This window comes from Oncorhynchus gorbuscha, unplaced genomic scaffold, assembly GCF_021184085.1.
Source record: "Oncorhynchus gorbuscha isolate QuinsamMale2020 ecotype Even-year unplaced genomic scaffold, OgorEven_v1.0 Un_scaffold_3329, whole genome shotgun sequence".
Classification (NCBI taxonomy): Eukaryota; Metazoa; Chordata; class Actinopteri; order Salmoniformes; family Salmonidae; genus Oncorhynchus; species Oncorhynchus gorbuscha.
In genome coordinates this window covers 1-19,953 of record NW_025747596.1, presented here as the reverse complement: position 1 = coordinate 19,953, position 19,953 = coordinate 1, and the positions used below count along the sequence as shown (strand labels likewise).

Below are 19,953 nucleotides of genomic sequence, written 5' to 3'. Positions count from 1 at the left end.
CGTCCTGTAGGTTTAAACCAGACCTCTCCAACACTGTTATGTCCTGTAGGTTTAAACCAGGGCTCTCTAACCCTGTTCCTGGGGAGCTACCATCCTGTAGGTTTAAACCAGACCTCTCCAACACTGTTCCGTCCTGTCCTGTAGGTTTAAACCAGGGCTCTCTAACCCTGTTGCTGGGGAGCTACCGTCCTGTAGGTTTAAACCAGGCCTCTCCAACACTGTTCCTGGGGAGCTACCATCCTGTAGGTTTAAACCAGGCCTCTCCAACACTGATCCTGGGGAGCTACCATCCTGTAGGTTTAAACCAGGCCTCTCCAACACTGTTCTGTCCTGTAGGTTTAAACCAGGCCTCTCCAACACTGTTCTGTCCTGTAGGTTTAAACCAGGCCTCTCCAACACTGTTCCGTCCTGTAGGTTTAAACCAGGCCTCTCCAACACTGTTCTGTCCTGTAGGTTTAAACCAGGCCTCTCCAACACTGTTCCGTCCTGTAGGTTTTTGCTACAACCTTCAGGTAGCGCACCTGATTCTAATAATTAGCTGGTTGATGAGCTGATTCTAATAATTAGCTGGTTGATGAGCTGATTCTAATAATTAGCTGGTTGATGAGCTGAATCTGGTTAGTTAAACCAGGTTGGAGCAAACTGTTCCTAGGAGGGTTGCTCTCCAGGAACAAGGTTTAGAGCCAGGCCTGAAACCTATAAGGGTTGCTCTCCAGGAACAAGGTTGGAGAGCCCTGGCTGAAACCTATAGGAGGGTTGGCCTCTCCAGGAACTGGGTTGGAGGTTTAGCCCTGGCTGAAACCTATAGGAGGGTTGCTCTCCAGGAACAGGGTTGGAGAGCCCTGGCTGAAACCTATAGGAGGGTTGCTCTCCAGGAACAAGGTTGGAGAGCCCTGGCTGAAACCTATAGGAGGGTTGCTCTCCAGGAACAGGGTTGGAGAGCCCTGGCTGAAACCTATAGGAGGGTTGCTCTCCAGGAACAGGGTTGAGAGCCCTGGCTGAAACCTAGGAGGGTTGCTCTCCAGGAACAGGGTTGGAGAGCCCTGGCTGAAACCTATAGGAGGGTTGCTCTCCAGGAACAGGGTTGGAGAGCCCTGGCTGAAACCTATAGGAGGGTTGCTCTCCAGGAACAGGGTTGGAGAGCCCTGGCTGAAACCTAGCTGGGAGGGTTGCTCTCCAGGAACAGGGTTGGAGAGCCCTGGCTGAAACCTATAGGAGGGTTGCTCTCCAGGAACAGGGTTGGAGAGCCCTGGCTGAAACCTATAGGAGGGTTGCTCTCCAGGAACAGGGTTGGAGAGCCCTGGCTGAAACCTATAGGAGGGTTGCTCTCCAGGAACAGGGTTGGAGAGCCCTGGCTGAAACCTATAGGAGGGTTGCTCTCCAGGAACAAGGTTGGAGAGCCCTGGCTGAAACCTATAGGAGGGTTGCTCTCCAGGAACAGGGTTGGAGAGCCCTGGCTGAAACCTATAGGAGGGTTGCTCTCCAGGAACAGGGTTGGAGAGCCCTGGCTGAAACCTATAGGAGGGTTGCTCTCCAGGAACAGGGTTGAGAGCCCTGGCTGAAACCTATAGGAGGGTTGCTCTCCAGGAACAGGGTTGGAGAGCCCTGGCTGAAACCTATAGGAGGGTTGCTCTCCAGGAACAGGGTTGGAGAGCCCTGGCTGAAACCTATAGGAGGGTTGCTCTCCAGGAACAGGGTTGGAGAGCCCTGGCTGAAACCTATAGGAGGGTTGCTCTCCAGGAACAGGGTTGGAGAGCCCTGGCTGAAACCTATAGGAGGGTTGCTCTCCAGGAACAGGGTTGGAGAGCCCTGGCTGAAACCTATAGGAGGGTTGCTCTCCAGGAACAGGGTTGGAGAGCCCTGGCTGAAACCTATGGTGAATCATTTAAATGCTGATGGCAGTGACTTCTTCGAGAATTACAATGAGCTCATCCACAGAGCAGGAGTGGGTCACTGAAGGGTTTGATGAGCATGAAAACCATGTAAACCATATGCCAGGACCGTCTCAGTCACCAGATCTCAACTCAGTTGAACTATGGGAGATTCTGCAGCAAGGCCAGAGCCAGTGTTTTCCACCACCACCACCACCATCAACAAAACAAAATGTGATGTCATTTCTCGTGGAAGAATGGTGTCACATCCCTCCAATAGAGTTCCAGACACGTGTAGAATTTATGCCAGTGTGCATTGAAGAGGTTCTAACTGCTCGTGGTGACCCAGCGTCCTATAAAGAAGACGCCTTATATTGGTGTTTCCTTTATTCTGGTAGTTACCTGTAGCTATCTGACCGCTTCTGAATTTAAACGTTTTATAGACAGACCCCTTTCTGTTTGAAAACATTGCAGCAGAGGGCGACGTGCGCAAGTTGGTGGAAGAACAAGAGGGAGTTCTTATAGAACAAGAGGGAGTTCTTATAGAACAAGAGGGAGTTCTTATAGAACAAGAGGGAGTTCTTATAGAACAAGAGGGAGTTCTTATAGAACGAGAGGAGTTCTTATAGAACGAGAGGAGTTCTTATAGAACGAGAGTGAGTTCTTATAGAACGAGAGGGAGTTCTTATAGAACAAGAGTGAGTTCTTATAGAACAAGAGGGAGTTCTTATAGAACGCCAGCAAAAAAAAAGAAGATCTATTTACATGTTGCTTATGACTGCATTTCACACTACTTTTGTATTATACTTGGATTTTAATTTAGTGTTTGTGTCATCATCACAAATCAACTGCATTATACTTAGAAACACTTCAACTTAAACCAGTAAAATGTCTCTTTTGGCTAGCTTTTGCGACAGGTTATAATCAATGAGCGTTAGCATTCTAGCTAACAACTGCTACATCCAAAAATAGTTATTTTTCTAAGATCACAACCAAATATAATCTTAGCGACTGTAAAATAAATAATCAAAACATCATTGTAAGCCTATCAGAACACCAAAAAGTTTATTTTGTTTAGAAGTAATAAATACATAAATCTAGGCTGAGGGCAGATCGCAATGGCTTCCTTACTGCCACCCTAAAGAATCGCGCATCTGTGACGTCGGTGTATCGTGCCCTGGATAAGGGGTAATAAAGGAGAGACGTTTTTCCCCCAATGTTCATTTATTGGACCATGGCGTTATATGAAATGCAAGTCATTTCTTAGTATCATGATAGCTTCAATAAGTAAAATAAGATATATAAAATAAACAAGAAATAAAATGCACAGGATTACATAGTATGATTGATTATCTTACACAACACAGTGGACTGTATTGTACTGATCACAACAACACAACATAAATACATGCGTGCATACAGACGCGCGCACACACACCAGAAAGAATAACGATTCTGTAGTCATAAGATGCAGTGTGAGTGTCCAAAATAGCACCCTATTCCCTATATAGTGCACTGCATTTCAGCAGAGCCCTTAAAGGTTCCCATATGGGCCTTGGTCAAAAGTAGTGCACTATATAGGAAATAGGGTGCTATTTGGGATGATGATATGGACCCAGCCCCGTGTTTAAAGGTGCCAGAACTGCCAGTGTCCTCTCTCCATCTGCGGTAAGGGCACGAGTCTCTCATATTTACATTGATGTAGGCATGTTTTGCTTAGCTCTTCCTACTCTGGGTGATTGGTTGGACCTTCCACTACTAGATCCCACCCTGGGTGATTGGTTGGACCTTCCACTACTAGATCCCACCCTGGGTGATTGGTTGGACCTTCCACTACTAGATCCCACCCTGGGTGGTTGGTTGGACCTTCCACTACTAGAGCCCACCCTGGGTGGTCTGCCTAAATGGCGGGTCGGTCCCATGGGCTTGGGAGCATGTGACCGCCGGTGTTGTTGGAGATTGTTTTTCCGGACGTAGGCCTTCCCGCAGTCATAACACTGGTACGGTCGCTCTCCTGTGTGCGTTCTGAGGTGGACTCGGAGGTCGTATTCCCGGGTGTAAGTCTTGCCACACTCAGGGCAGAGATAGTGTTTTTCTCCCCTGTGGGACATGGTGGGTTTCTGTGGTGCCGAGATGTGGTGGGATGTTCCCTCTCTGTGGTGCCGGGAGGTGGTGGCTTCCCTCCCTCTGTGCTGCTGGGAGGTGGTGGTGGCTTCCCTCCCTCTGCGCTGCCGGATGGTTGTGGGTTTGTGGTGCCGGATGGTTGTGGGTTTGTGGTGCCGGATGGTTGTGGGTTTGTGGTGTTGGATGGTTGTGGGTTTGTGGTGCCGGTAGGTTGTGGGTTTGTGGTGCCGGTAGGTTGTGGGTTTGTGGTGCCGGTAGGTTGTGGGTTTGTGGTGCCGGATGGTTGTGGGTTTGTGGTGCCGGATGGTTGTGAGTTTGTGGTGCCGGTAGGTTGTGGGTTTGTGGTGTCGGTAGGTTGTGGGTTTGTGGTGCAGGAAAGTTGTGGGTTCCCTCCTCGCCAATCTGATTCTGGAATTGTTGTGGTTTCCCAACATTATGTCTGTTGTCCAGAGGCTGTTTCGCTGCTTCTGAAGAAGTCATCCTCATGTCCATGTCAGGCAGCAAACTGGGATCCCTGCCTGCATGACAGACAAAACGGACAGAGAGAAAGGAGAGACAGACACAATGCAGCAATGTTATTGTTAAGGTGTGGATGAGTATACTAAGTCATGGTTTACATGTTGTTTTAAACATGGTTTGGATCACTGACAGTTAGTAGTAGCTAGTAGTCCATCAGGATGTATTAACGGTAAAGGAGAACACTCACCTGTGTGCACTTTAAAATGCGTTTTGAGATTCCCTTTCTGGTTGAACCTCATCCCACACACAGAGCACTGGTAAGGCCTCTCTCCTGTGTGTGTTCTCATGTGTCTCTCCAGTTTGTTTGCTTGTGTGAACTCCTTCCCACAGTCCGGACACTTGTGAAACCTCTTCGGTCGCCGTCGTTCTTCTCCCCCAGAACAGTTGAATCGCTCGTGGGTCATCAGGAGTCCTTTACTGATGAAGCCCTTGCCACACTCCGAGCAGAGGAAAGGCATCTCTCCTGTGTGTGTTCGCTCGTGGACTTTTAACGTATACTTACTAGAGCAGGTCCGTCCGCACACGGAGCACAGGGGCTTCTCCTCTGTGTGCGTTCGCTCGTGGGCTTTCCAAGCCGGTTTGTGATAGTAACCCTTGCCACAGAAAGAGCAAGAGTAAGGCATCTCTCCTGTGTGGGATCGCTGGTGTTCTTTTAATGATTCTTTATTGAACCTCTTGCCACACACACAGCAGGTGTAAGGCTTGGCTCCCGTGTCCGTCTTCAAGTGAACCTCCAGAACACACTTTGAGGAGAACTCTTGTCCACAGCAGCAGGTCATCTTCTCATTCGGGTCTGTTTTAATCTGTTCAGAATTCCTCTTTTGATGGTATCTCAAACTACATTGATGAGCGAAGCCCTTGCCACACTCAGAGCAGGTATAAGGCTTCTCTCCTGTGTGTGTTCGCTGGTGTGTTTTCAAAGCTTGTCTAATAATGAACGTTTTCTTACACACAAAGCAAGCGTAAGGCTTCTCTCCTGTGTGGGTTCTCATGTGTATTTGTAGCGCCGATAATGTCTGGCAGTGTTTCCCACAATCTGGGCATCGGTGGGTCTTTTCTGCCTCGTTCTGCGTTTCATCTGGTGTTGCTCAGGTTCTCCTGATGTAGAGGGTCTCTCCCCGGCTGCAGAGTGAAGACAGGACATATATAGTTAGTGAGACTGTCAGACTCAGTGTGCATATGCAGACCTACCGGGTTTCTCCCTTATTTTACAACGTCTCCTGTGCTTCTCCTGTTGCAGGATCGATGGCAAAGCAATCCAAGACAGCTCCCCAAATGGCACCCTATAAAGTGCACTCCTTTGACCATAGCCATAGGGTTCTGGTCAAGAGTAGTGGACGAGATAGGGAATAGGGCCCTGGTCAACTGTAGTGGACTAGATAGGGAATAGGGTGCCATTCTGGTCAACAGTAGTGGACGAGATAGGGAATAGGGTGCCATTCTGGTCAAACAGCGTGGACTAGATAGGGAATAGGGCCCTGGTCAACTGTAGTGTACTAGATAGGGATTAGGGTGCCATTCTGGTCAACAGTAGTGGACTAGATAGGGAATAGGGTGCCATTCTGGTCAACAGTAGTGGACTAGATAGGGAATAGGGTGCCATTCTGGTCAACAGTAGTGGACTAGATAGGGAATAGGGCCCTGGTCAACTGTAGTGGACTAGATAGGGAATAGGGTGCCATTCTGGTCAACAGTAGTGGGCGAGATAGGGAATAGGGTGCCATTCTGGTCAACAGTAGTGGACTAGATAGGGAATAGGGCCCTGGTCAACTGTAGTGTACTAGATAGGGAATAGGGCCCTGGTCAACTGTAGTGTAGTAGATAGGGATTAGTATTCCCTTTGGGACTCATCCCAAGTTAGCAGCATGGCTCCAGCTACTCACCTGTATTATCTAGTTCCCAGTCTTCTTCTTTGACTACGATATTAAATGTTGGTGTTTCACTGTTGATGTCCAGACTCACAGTAAACCTCTCCTGACCTTGCGGTGTGTCTTTCTGATCACCATGGTTACTGTCCTCCTGGTCACCATGGTTCCTGTCAGGACCCGGGGACACCGTGGGTTGGGGTTCAGTGGAGCAGGATGGAGACGGGCTGGACGGGTCTTCAACGTCCTATATGATGAAGAGTGACAGCGCAGTTTTCACAGCACACTAGTTACATTATTAATATGTAGATTTAGCAATATGACACCATCCTAAATAGCAAGGCATTTTTTTTGCTTGCTATGGAAAAAAAATACAACTTCTCTCTGAAATAAACCTTTCCAGCTGAGTAGAACTGGTTGAGGAACTATCAGTGGAAAGCTTCAAGTCGCTCTGCCTACACATCCCTGACCATCTGAAATGGTCCACACACACAGTGTGGTGAAGAAGGCACAACAGCGCCTCTTCAACCTCAGGAGGCTGAAAAAATTTGTCTTGGTCCCGAAGACCCTCACAAACTTTTACAGATGCACGATTGAGAGCGGCTGTATCACCACCTGGTACGGCAACTGCACCGCCCGCAACTGCACCGCCCGCAACAGGGTGGTGCGGTCTACCTAACGCATCATCAGGGGCACACTGCCTGCCCTCCAGGACACCTACAGCACCCGATGTCACAGGAAGGCCGAGGACATCAACCACCTGAGCCACAACCTGTTCACCCCGCTATGTGTTTGTGACCAATAACATTTGATATCAATCAATGCAAACCAAAATACACCAGCTACTGTTGATTGTATCGTCATTTATCTAGCTAGTTAGTTAACTAGCTACGTTACCTTACTAGAAAACATTATATCAGCGAGCTACAACGTAGTCATCTAGTAACGTTACTGATGTTGCTTCCGTTCACTGTAGTCTATAAAATACTCAGCAACTTGATTTACTAACCAGCCACAACATTTGGTATAGCAACCGCGGAGCAGATTGCAGAAAAGAGATGTGGCGAGCACACATTCAGATTCTCACCTCGTCCATAGCATAGGGATTTAATCCCTGAGATAACTAGAAAACTAGTTGAGTTTAAAATGTATAATGATGACTTGCAATGTTGTTGGTCGTAACCTCCAGTCTCGTTGGATGGAGGCTGAGTAATACCAACGCCTGAGGCTATTTAATCCAAAAGCTGCGGTCTTCCTTTTCCATTACATATTTTTTTTCTGCAAAAAGTGTTTTTGTGAACGATAAGATGCTATAAGTGAAGTTCGGTAAACTGTCGGAACTCAGTTTGGCTTCCTACTTCTGGTATGAAGTTGTCTTGTGTTTGTGCTGTAGCGCCCCCATGCGGTCGGGAGAACAAAGACAATACTAAGAGTACAAGTCTCTTTCAACGTAGCTGCCTGACCGTTTCTGAAGTTAAATGTTTTTATAGATAAGGGTAATAAAGAGAGAAATACGTTTCCCCTCCTCCTCCTCCCAATGTTAATGTATTGGTCCATGTCATTATGACATGCAAGTCACTGTGGATTTCTTAGTTTCATGACCTCTTCGATCAGCAACATATATACATACATACATACATACATATATATATATATATATATATATATATATATATATATATATATATATATATATATAAAAAACACAAGGACTAAAATGCAAACACTTCATTTTTGTTGATTTAAAATATGCACAGGACGACAACTACAGTTGGAATGATTATCTTACACAATACAGCAGACTTTATTGTACTGATCACAGATGAGGAAGCAACACACACACACACACACACACACACACACACACACACACACACACACACACACACACACACACACACACACACACACACACACACACACACACACACACACACACACACACACACACACACACACACACACCATCCGGGTTGAAGTGTAAAGACAACAGATGCCATCTCTGCTTATACTGTCAATGAAATCAAAATGTAATGTTATAAGGCATATAGAAAAAGGGCCGACCGTTTGATACTGTGGCATTATGACACGTACGTCTCTGTGGATTCTTATTGTTGCATCATTACAGCTTCAATAAGTCAAATAACATATTTATATATATATATATTTTTTTAAACACTAGAATGGACGAAAATGCAATCGCTTAATTTTTTTGTTGATTTAAAAAATATGTATGTTACTATAACTACAGTTGGCAAGATTATCTCGCTCGGCGGTAACGATTATTATACTGACCATAAATGAGGAAGCAACAACACACACACACAAACGGAAGCAAAAATAACAGTTCTGTGTAGTCATGAGAGACATGCAATGTCCAAAATGGCACCCTATTCCATTTATAGTGCACTGAGCCCTGGTCAGAAGCAGTGCACTACATAGGGAATAGGATGCAGACCATAGCCGTGGAGTTTAAAGATGCCAGTACTGCCAGTGTTCTCTCTCCATGTCTGGTAACGGCATGGGTCTCTCCACCCGATGTAAAGGCATGGGTCTCTCCACTGTGTGGAAGGGCATGGGTCTCTCTCCACTAGAGAACGGAGGCGTGGCTTTATCAACCCTGGGCAACTGCTGCTTGGAGCTCCCCATCCTGGGTGATGATTGGTTCGGTCTCCTGCTACTGGAACCCATGCTGACGGGTCTGCCTAACTGACGGGTCGGTCCCATGGGCTTGGGAGCGTGTGACCGCCGGTGTTGACGGAGCCCTTGTTTCCGAACGAAGGTCTTTCCGCATTCATCGCACTGGTACGGTCGCTCTCCCGTGTGCGTTCTGAGGTGGACTCGGAGGTCGTATTCCCGGGTGTAAGTCTTGCCACATTCAGGGCAGAGATAGTGTTTTTCTCCCCTGAGGGACACGGTGGGTTTCTGTGGTGCCGAGATGTGGTGGGATGTTCCCTCTCTCTGTGGTGCCGGGAGGTGGTGGGTTTGTGGTGCCGGTAGGTTTTGGGTTCCCTCCCTCTGTGGTGCCGGGAGGTGGTGGGTTTGTGGTGCCAGTAGGTTTTGGGTTCCCTCTCTCTGTGGTGCCGGGAGGTGGTGGGTTTGTGGTGCCGGTAGGTTTTGGGTTCCCTCTCTCTGTGGTGCCGGGAGGTGGTGGGTTTGTGGTGCCGGTAGGTTTTGGGTTCCCTCCTCGTCATGCTGATGGAGGCAGCGTTGTGGCCTCCCAGCTTTACGTCTGTTGTCCCGAGGTTGTTCAGAGGGAGTCTCCATGTCAGCCACTAAACTGGGATCCACTCCTGTATAGACAGACACAGGGAAACTCAGTGGGCCCATATGGGCCCTGGTCAAAAGTAGTGCACTATAGATGAATAGGGTGTCGTTTGGAACTCGACCAATGCAACATGCAACAATGTTATTGTTAAGGTGTGAATGATATTATTGTTTTAAAAACAACATGGTTTGGATCACTGACAGTTAGTAGTAGCTAGTAGTCCATCAGGATGTATAAACGGTAAAGGAGAACACTCACCTGTGTGCACTTTAAAATGTGTTTTCAGATTCCCTTTCTGGTTGAACCTCATCCCACACACAGAGCACTGGTAAGGCCTCTCTCCTGTGTGTGTTCTCATGTGTCTCTCCAGTTTGTTTGCTTGTGTGAACTCCTTCCCACAGTCCGGACACTTGTGAAACCTCTTCGCTCGCCGTCGTTCTTCTCCCCCGGAACAGTTGAATCGCTGGTGGGTCGTCAGGTATGCTTTACTGAGGAAGCCCTTGCCACACTCAGAGCAGAGGAAAGGCTTCTCTCCCGTGTGTGTTCGTTGGTGGACTTTTAACGTAGTCTTATTAGAGAAGGTCCGTCCGCACACGGAGCACAGGGGCTTCTCCTCTGTGTGCGTTCGCTCGTGGGCTTTCCAAGCTGGTTTTTGGTAGTAACCCTTGCCACAGAACGAGCAAGAGTAAGGCATCTCTCCTGTGTGGGATCGCTGGTGTTCTTTTAGCCGTTCTTTTTTACCGAACCCTTTGCCACACACACAGCAGGTGTAAGGCTTGGCTCCCGTGTCCGTCTTCAAGTGAACCTCCAGAACGCACTTTGAGGAGAACTCTTGTCCACAGCAGCAGGTCACCTTGTCGGCGGAGTCTTTCTTCTGGTGTAATCTCAAGCTACTTTGATAAGTGAAGCCCTTCCCACACTCAGAGCAGAGGTAAGGCTTCTCTCCGGTGTGGATTCTCTGGTGGACCTTCAGTGCTGATAACGATGGGCAGTGTCTCCCACACTCGGGGCAGGAGTGGGTCTTCCTGACTCCCCGTTTCCTCTTCTGTTGTTCAGGTTCTCCTGAAGCAGGACTCTGTCTTTTTATCTTCTCCGTCTCCTCTCCTGTGTGTGTTCTGTTCTGGTGTCTCCTTAGTGTGTACAAGGAGACAAACTTCCTCCCACACGCTAGGCAGCTGTGAGTCTGAGTTTTGCGTTTCGCTCGTCGTTGTACAGGTTCTTCCGATTCGGAATGTTCAGGATCTTCGGATTCGGAATGTTCTGGATCTTCGGATTCGGAATGTTCTGGTTCTTCCGATGTAGAGGGACTATATTCACTGGCAGATGGTTGGTTGGGACTCTCACCTGTGGGACAGAGATGGGAGAGAATAAGGAACAGAGGCAAGTGAGTCCAGCTCATGTTGTTATTCTTCATTTGGTCCTGGGGAATAATGTCCTGTCCAGTGGGTGTACTTGTACATCCTGTCCCAAGGCTTAATTATCTACAGACTGTGCAGTCTTTCGTTCCATCCAGCACTAACACAAAGTGTTCTAAGTTAATGGACATTAAAGTACATCTCATCTTAACACATCTAATCACTTACCTGTAACACAAAAGTGTTCTAAGTTAATGGACATTAAAGTACATCTCATCTTAACACATCTAATCACTTACCTGTAACACAACAATCCCAGTCGTCTTCCTCCTCCTTGACGACGACAACTTTTTGTAGAACTATCCGCAGACTACCCAGTTTTGACCTCTGGTCGCCATGGTTGCTGTCGGGACCCGGTGATGACGTCGAGAGTTGGGGTTCTGAAGAACTGGGTGGGGACTGTCTGGAGGATGAGTCTTCTGAGTCCTACAGTACAAAATAGAGAGTGTGTCAGTGTAGTCTTAAAGTAATAAGGATCTGGGCCTATATATTAATAAAATGTCTCAGAGTATGGGGTGCTGATCTACGATCAGGTCCCACCCCCCTTATGTACATAATTCATTCGGTATGATCCAAAAGGCTAAACTGATCCTAGATCGGGCCAAATAGCCTGCGATTCTAGGCTACTGAAGCTGAGCTAATCTGTATCTGTTTTCTGATCTACTTTAATAATTATCTGGCCAGTAACTGCAAGGTGTCCGTGACTGGGATTTTTACTACTCCCGTCACTCACTTTCTCCCTCCGTTCTGGTGGTATGTGTCTCTCTGGATCCGGGTCTGTCGAGCTCTCAGCGCCCTCCTCGTTCTCGGTTCTGCTTGGCTCGGTGTCGTCCAGTGTGTCCACATGCGCTGACTGCCCGAGGCTAGCATCTCGTTGTATCGTTTTGATGTCGTTTTGCAATTGGAGTAACCAAGACATTCCCCGGTCCTCTAATTTCATTAAATCATCACTTTCACAATATTCTTCTATTTTACGACGCAACGAGCGATAATTCTTCCCTTTGACGTCGAGGCCATCTCGACCAGCTATTCCACAACGTTCACACAGGTAACGTAAATGGTTCTCGGTTAAATTCCACAAACTCTGTTCGATTCCATCCAACAACGTTTCTCTCTCTCCGCTCATATTGTCCTACCCACGTACCGACAACAACAACAACAACACGTAGTCAATGACAAGACAGCTACAATCCGTTCAAGAGATTGTTTATGAGTTAGTACTGTATTCTGAAGCTAAATATTAAACATGCTAGCTAGCTAGCTTCTCGTCGACTACTTCCTAGTTTCTTCTTCGCCCTTTTTGATTCTGCTGTAGTGTTGGTGTTGTTTTTTGTTGTTGTTGTAATGTTTGCAAACCAACTGAAAATGCGCATTACCGCCACCTACTGTCGTGGCGGTAATGCCACACTGGAGTTGTAAAGACAAAACACGATGTAAAACTAGAGAATTTCCAAATAGGTACTGAACGGTTTGTTGAATTGAGAGATGAAAGTTGTGGCAGTGATGATTTATTCAATCAAATACCTTATGCAGAATTGCCACACTGACTGTCTTCACGTGATGTCGGTATGTTTCTGCTGCCAGTCATCAGGTTTCTTAGCAACCTCAGGGAGCTTCAATAAAGTGAAGATAATGTGCTGTGTTGTGTCAATTAATTAAACATACATATCTGTAATAGGATACAATAACTAATGATATCATGAACCTAATTATTTCCTAATCAATGGCTTTGATCAGGTCCTTCAAATAGAGTCGGAGCAGGAGTGAGGCTTGTGTTTGGGCTCCTGAGTGGTGCAGCGGTCTAAGGCACTGCATCTCAGTGCAAGAGGAGTCACTACAGTCCCTGGTTCGATTCCAGGCTGTAACACACCCAGCCATTATTGGGAGTCCCATAGCGCGGTGCGCAAATGACTTAAACAATATTTTTTAAATGTAACCTTTAATTAACTAGGCAAGTCAGTTAATAAGAACACATTGCTATTTACAATGATGGATTTGAACCAGGGACTGTAGTGACGCCTCTTGCACTGAGATGCAGCGTCTTAGACTACTGCGCCACTCTGGAGCCCAATTAGCCCAGAGTCGTCTGGGTTTGGCCGGGGTAGGCCGTCATTGTAAATAAGAATTTGTTCTTAAAACTGACTTGCCTAATTAACTAAAGGTTAAAAATAACATGCATTGGACAGAGGATTGTGTTGTTTTGGTGGATATGTCAACTGTAAGGGGTGTCCATGTTGCTTTTTAGTCCAGGATCCAGTTGCAGAGGGAGGTGTTTAGTCCCAGAGTCCTTAGCTTAGTGATGAGCTTCGTGGGCACTATGGTGTTGAACGGAAGTGTCTGGTGTGAGACAGGATGTTTGAGGTGGATAGAGTCAGAGTAGTGCAGAAGCTGTCGTATGCTGAGGCAGTGAAGAAAGGAAGATGGGGAGGCTGTCATTGTAAATAAGAATTTGTTCTTAACTGACTGGCCGAGTTAAATAAAGGTTAAAACAAACGTATATATATATATATATATATATAAATTGGGTCAAGGGATCCTGAGAGGATCCCAGTGGGGAGTAGATCTGTGCCAGCACAGAGGGAAAGGCCAACGAGTGATATAACGAGCTTCAATAAGTTTGGCTTCTTAGTTGTGAACACTAAGAAGCCAAATTTATTGAAGCTCGTTATATCAACCGTATCACAGAAATGGAACGTAAAATCACAGAAAACAAGGGAAGTACTGCTGTATTCTATACAGATTCCGATGTACATGAGGAGGGTCATTTGCTCATTTGTATAAAGATAAGCATCATATATTGTTAGATTATAGGAGTAACTCTGGTTGGTCTGAAACAGTCTTCCCAACCTCAAGTTCAACTGTGGGAGTCAGTTGGAGCCTGCCAAACACACTATACGATACATTTATTAAACATAAGAATGAGTGTGAGTTGTCGTCACAACCCGGCTCGTGGGAAGTGACAAAGAGCTCTTATAGGACCAGGGTACAAATAATAACATAATAATAATCAATCTTATTTGTTAATCAAAAATGGTGAATAACTCACCACAGGTTAATGAGAAGGGGGTGGGGCTTCAAAGGATGCACATAACTCTGCAATGTTGTGTTGTGTTGGAGAGAGTCTCAGTCTTAAGTCATTTTCCACACACAGACTGTGCCTGTATTTCGTTTTTCATGCTAGTGAGGGCCGTGAATCCACTCTCACATAGGTACGTGGTTGCAAAGGGCATCAGTGTCTTGACAGCGTGATTTTCCAAGGCAGGATACTCGGAGCGCAGCCCAATCCAGAAATCTGGCAGGGCTTCTGATTCAATTACATTTTCACAGAACCGCTTGTTGTAATTTCGACGAGGCTCCTTCGTTCAGACATCAATCAGTGGACTGGAGGGGACCAAAGGGATAACGAATCCAATTATTTGTGTCGTCCATTTTGGGAAAGTACCTGCGTAATTGCGCACCCAGCTCACTCAATTTGACATTGTCCGTAAGCTTGAGGTCAGTTGCACACATAAAATCATACAATGATGGAAAGACCTGTGTGTTGTCCTTGTTAATGCAGACAGAGAAGAGCTCCAACTTCTTAATCATAGCCTCAATTTTGTCCTGCACATTGAATATAGTTGCGGAGAGTCCCTGTAATCCTAGATTCAGATCATTCAGGCGAGAAAAAATATCACCCAGAAAGGCCAGTGGAGTGAGAAACTCCTCATCAAACAAGCGGTCAGAGAAGTGAAAATGATGGTCAGTAAATAAAACTTCAAGCTCATCTCTCAATTTTTTAAAAACGCGTCAGTACTTTGCCCCTTGATAACCAGCACACTTCTGTATGTTGTAAAAGCGTTACATGGTCACTGCCCATATCATTGCACAATGCAGAAAATACACGAGAGTTCAGGGGCCTCTGTTAACCATTTTCACTGTATTGTCCAAAACGTATTTCAAGCGGTCAGGCATCCCCTTGGCAGCAAGAGCCTTTCGGTGGATGCTGCAGTGGACTCAAGTGGCGTCGGGAGAAACTGCTTGCACGCGAGTTACCACTCCATTATGTCTCCCCGTCATGGCTTTTTCTCCATCAGTACAGATACAAACATATTGACCACCGAAGTCCATTTGATGTCCAGTACTTTAAAAATATCCTGTCTTGTTGTCCTGGTTTCCAGTGGTTTGCAGAAGAGGATGTCTTCCTTAATTGACCCCCATAAACGTAACGAACATATACCAGGAGCTGTGCCAGGCCCGCTACGTCTGTTGACTCATCCAGCTGTAACGCACAGAATTCACTGGCTTATATGCGAAGCAGTAATTGTTTCAAAACATCTCCTGCCATGTCACTGATGCATCGTGAAACAGTGTTGTTTGATGGAGGCATTGTCTGTATAGTTTTTTGGGGCCTTTCCCCCCCAGAATTGTCCCAGACATATCCGCGTGGCAGCAGGAAGAATTAAGTCCTCCACAATAGTATGGTGCTTGTCTGTCTTAGCCACTCAGTAGCTCACCATATAAGACGCTCACCATGAACCCGATCGAACATTTCTGGAAAGACCTGAGAATAGCTGTGCAGCGACGCTCCCCATCCAACCTGACAGAGCTTGAGAGGATCTGCAGAGAAGAAGGGGAGAAACTCCCCAAATACAGGTGTGTCAAGCCTCATACCCAAGAAGACTCGAGGCTGTAATCTCTGCCAAAAAAGGCTTCAAAGTACTGAGTAAAGGGTCTGAATACTTATGTATATGTGATATGTCTGTTTTTGTTTTGAATAAATCAGCAAAAATGGCACAAAAAAAAAAAGTTTTTTGCTTTGTCATTATGGAGTATTGTGATGTCATTATGGAGTATTGTGATGTCATTATGGAGTATTGTGATGTCATTATGGAGTATTGTGATTTCATTATGGAGTATTGTGATGTCATTATGGAGTATTGTGATTTCATTATGGAGTATTGTGATTTCATTATAGAGTATTGTGATGTCATTATGGAGTATTGTGATATCATTATGGAGTATTGTGATGTCATTATGGAGTATTGTGATTTCATTATGAAGTATTGTGATGTCATTATGGAGTATTGTGATTTCATTATAGAGTATTGTGATGTCATTATGGAGTATTGTGATATCATTATGGAGTATTGTGATATCATTATGGAGTATTGTGATGTCATTATGGAGTATTGTGATGTCATTATGGAGTATTGTGATGTCATTATGGAGTATTGTGATGTCATTATGGAGTATTGTGATGTCATTATGGAGTATTGCTTTGTCATTATGGAGTATTGCTTTGTCATTATGGAGTATTGTGAAGTCATTATGGAGTATTGTGATGTCATTATGGAGTATTGTGATGTAATTAGTGTGTGTAGATTGATGAGAGGGAAAAAAAATCAATTTTATAATAAGGCTGTAATGTAACAAAATGTGGGGGAAAAAATCAAGGGGTCTGAATAGTTTCTGAATGCGCTGTAGGCAACATATATATATATATATATATATATATATAAATAAATAGAACGTAAAATATTAAGATCATACAGTGGACACCTAAGGCTATAAGTCTATGCATGCAATGCCCTGATACATTTAGTGCTGAAATATCTGACAGCTGAACTGTGAGGTGTGTCATGAATGAGCCTAGTTAGTATGACCTGGTGACTCCTCCCTCCAGTCAGTGTCATGGTAACACTGAGACAAAGAAGAGAACCTGGTGACTCCTCCCTCCAGTCTCCAGACAGTGTCATGGTAACACTGAGACAAGGAAGAGGACCTGGTGACTTCATCCTCCAGTCTCCAGACAGAGTCATGGTAACACTGAGACAAGGAAGAGGACCTGGTGACTCCTCCCTCCAGTCTCCAGACAGAGTCATGGTAACACTGAGACAAAGAAGAGGACCTGGTGACTCCTCCCTCCCTCCAGTCTCCAGACAGAGTCATGGTAACACTGAGACAGGGAAGAGGACCTGGTGACTCCTCCCTCCAGTCAGTGTCATGGTAACACTGAGACAAAGAAGAGGACCTGGTGACTCCTCCCTCCACCTGATTGGTGCAGGTAGACTATGCAGATGATCCACTGCTAGAGGGCGGAGGTTTATTTATGGCCACACCCTGTAAGATCTCAACGCTGGGATGGAGTTGGTAGAGTTGCCTGATGGCACGTGAGACACGAAGCAGATGACATCACGGATTGTCATCACCTGCGAAGGAACCACTGTGTTTATCTGACTCTGTGTAGACGTTAGACGTGTAAAGGAACCACTGTGTTTATCTGACTCTGTGTAGACGTTAGACGTGTAAAGGAACCACTGTGTTTATCTGACTCTGTGTAGACGTCACCTGTAAAGGAACCACTGTGTTTATCTGACTCTGTGTAGACGTTAGACGTGTAAAGGAACCACTGTGTTTATCCTACTCTGTGTAGACGTCACGTGTAAAGGAACCACTGTGTTTATCTGACTCTGTGTAGACATTAGACGTGTAAAGGAACCACTGTGTTTATCTGACTCTGTGTAGACGTTAGACGTGTAAAGGAACCACTGTGTTTATCTGACTCTGTGTCGATGTCACGTGTAAAGGAAACTATGTGTTACGGAACGTTGCTTTAAATGTCACGTGTCAGGTTGAGGATGTCTTGTGTGGCTGTAGTCAAAAGAGGCATATGGGCTTTGGGGAATTCAGGAGTATAAAAACCAATGTAAAAGATGGGGAGAGGAGCGGAGATTCTGGGGAACACAGATCAGGAGCTGACTGATGTATTAGATGTTAGAAATCTATTGAGGTAAGAACAGAACTCAATTACTATTGTTAAAAGTTAGAAGACTCTTGAGGTAAGAACAGAACTCAATTACTATTGTTAGAAGTCTCTTGAGGTGAGAACAGAACTTAATTACTATTGTTAAAAGTTAGAAGACTCTTGAGGTAAGAACAGAACTCAATTACTATTGTTAGAAGTCTCTTGAGGTGAGAACAGAACTTAATTACTATTGTTAGAAGTCTCTTGAGGTAAGAACAGAACTTAATTACTATTGTTAGAAGTCTCTTGAGGTGAGAACAGAACTCAATTACTATTGTTAGAAGTCTCTTGAGGTGAGAACAGAACTCAATTACTATTGTTAGAAGTCTCTTGAGGTGAGAACAGAACTTAATTACTATTGTTAGAAGCTACTGAATTGTAATTGCAATATAAAAAATTAAAATATATATATAAATTCCAGCAGTTGTGAAACTGTGGAACTAAAAGAGAAGTGTTACTGGGTTTCATTAACTAGTTAAATGATTTGTTGAATAAAGTGCTGAAGAAGAAGAGTAGCATTATAACAACTACAGGCTCAGGCAGCTTCACCTTAGGTGTCATGCAGGTGAAAGAGGACCCAAAAGCGACTTGGCGAAAACAGAGTCTTTAATCCAGTAAAGTGAATACAAACAAAAAAACACAACTTTCACTCGAAATGACGAGGACAAACTGGAGACTCGATCTTGAACAGCAGGTGAACAGCAGGTTGCCTCGGGAAGGCACTTGAACCAGACAGACTCAGACACCTGCTCACCACGCAGCATCTGAGGAAAACACGACACGACAGGGCGATACACAAACACAGCACGGTGAAATCTAGACAAGGAACCGACAGGACAGGAACGGAACACAAAGGAAGAAATAGGGACTCTAATCAGGGGAAAGGATCGGGAACAGGTGTGGGAAGACTAAATGATTGATTAGGGGAATAGGAACAGCTGGGAGCAGGAACGGAACGATAGAGAGAAGAGAGAGCGAGAGAGTGAGAGAGGGAGGGGAGAGAGAGGGATAGAAAGAGGGAAAGAACCTAATAAGACCAGCAGAGGGAAACGAATAGAATGGGAAGCACAGGGACAAGACAAGATAATAAATGACAAAACATGACAGTACCCCCACTCACCGAGCGCCTCCTGGCGCACTCGAGGAGGAATCCTGGCGGCAACGGAGGAAATCATCAATGAGTGAACGGTCCAGCACGTCCCGAGACGGAACCCAACTCCTCTCCTCAGGACCGTAACCCTCCCAATCCACTAAGTATTGGTGACCCCGTCCCCGAGAACGCATGTCCATGATCTTATGTACCTTGTAAATAGGTGCGCTCGACAAGGACGGGAGGGGGAGGGAAGACGAACGGGGGTGCGAAGAAAGGGCTTGACACAGGAGACATGGAAGACAGGATGGACGCGACGAAGATGTCGCGGAAGAAGCAGTCGCACAGCGACAGGATTGACGACCTGGGAGACACGGAACGGACCAATGAACCGCGGAGTCAACTTACGAGAAGCTGTCGTAAGAGGAAGGTTGCGAGTGGAAAGCCACACTCTCTGGCCGCAACAATACCTTGGACTCTTAATCCTGCGTTTATTGGCGGCTCTCACAGTCTGTGCCCTGTAACGGCAAAGTGCAGACCTCACCCTCCTCCAGGTGCGCTCACAACGTTGGACAAACGCTTGAGCGGAGGGAACGCTGGACTCGGCAAGCTGGGATGAGAACAGAGGAGGCTGGTAACCCAGACTACTCTGAAACGGAGATAACCCGGTAGCAGACGAAGGAAGCGAATTGTGAGCGTATTCTGCCCAGGGGAGCTGTTCTGCCCAAGACGCAGGGTTTCTGAAAGAAAGGCTGCGTAGTATGCGACCAATCGTCTGATTGGCCCTCTCTGCTTGACCGTTAGACTGGGGATGAAACCCGGAAGAGAGACTGACGGACGCACCAATCAAACGACAGAACTCCCTCCAAAACTGTGACGTGAATTGCGGGCCTCTGTCTGAAACGGCGTCTAACGGGAGGCCATGAATTCTGAATACATTCTCGATAATGATTTGTGCCGTCTCCTTAGCGGAAGGAAGTTTAGCGAGGGGAATGAAATGTGCTGCCTTAGAGA

General features: G+C 46.0%; 2 protein-coding genes and 1 long non-coding RNA gene across 4 annotated transcripts; all 3 read right to left on the bottom strand.

Annotated features, from left to right (window-relative positions):
- Window positions 1-2,919: 2,919 nt before the first annotated feature.
- Window positions 2,920-4,025, bottom strand: LOC124027526. Its single transcript, XR_006837421.1, has 2 exons — window positions 3,738-4,025; window positions 2,920-3,659 (listed from the first exon to the last, which is right to left on the bottom strand). It is a non-coding gene; the product is annotated as an uncharacterized LOC124027526 (long non-coding RNA).
- On the bottom strand, window positions 4,026-7,758 carry LOC124027524 (zinc finger protein 432-like; the record flags this gene model as incomplete). Its single annotated transcript, XM_046339935.1, has 3 exons — window positions 6,398-7,758; window positions 4,702-5,636; window positions 4,026-4,513 (listed from the first exon to the last, which is right to left on the bottom strand). Coding segments are annotated over exons 2-3 (1,293 nt in total), but the record flags the coding sequence as incomplete, so codon positions are not given.
- A 387-nt stretch (window positions 7,759-8,145) lies between these two features.
- Window positions 8,146-12,376, bottom strand: LOC124027522 (oocyte zinc finger protein XlCOF6-like). 2 transcript variants are annotated; one of them, XM_046339934.1, is made up of 5 exons: window positions 11,796-12,376; window positions 11,302-11,488; window positions 9,906-10,991; window positions 9,563-9,672; window positions 8,146-9,505 (listed from the first exon to the last, which is right to left on the bottom strand). In XM_046339934.1, exons 1-5 carry the CDS (start codon window positions 12,186-12,188, stop codon window positions 8,852-8,854), a joined length of 2,430 nt encoding a protein of 809 aa, XP_046195890.1. In that variant the 5' UTR covers window positions 12,189-12,376; the 3' UTR covers window positions 8,146-8,851. The 2 variants fall into 2 exon arrangements, with proteins under 2 accessions (XP_046195890.1, XP_046195889.1); XM_046339933.1 differs by having other exon boundaries at window positions 8,146-9,672.
- Between the last annotated feature and the right edge of the window lie 7,577 nt (window positions 12,377-19,953).

What these genes read in the sequence shown, in the direction of transcription:
- LOC124027522 (XM_046339933.1), bottom strand. Translation starts at nt 12,188, where the DNA reads ATGAGCGGAGAGAGAGAAACGTTGTTGGATGGAATCGAACAGAGTTTG. An exon ending in CACCAGAACGGAGGGAGAAA is followed by an intron (nt 11,489 to 11,795) that starts GTGAGTGACGGG and finishes TTTGTACTGTAG; the next exon opens with GACTCAGAAGACTCATCCTC. An exon ending in ACATTTTAAAGTGCACACAG is followed by an intron (nt 9,673 to 9,905) that starts GTGAGTGTTCTC and finishes CTGTCTATACAG; the next exon opens with GAGTGGATCCCAGTTTAGTG.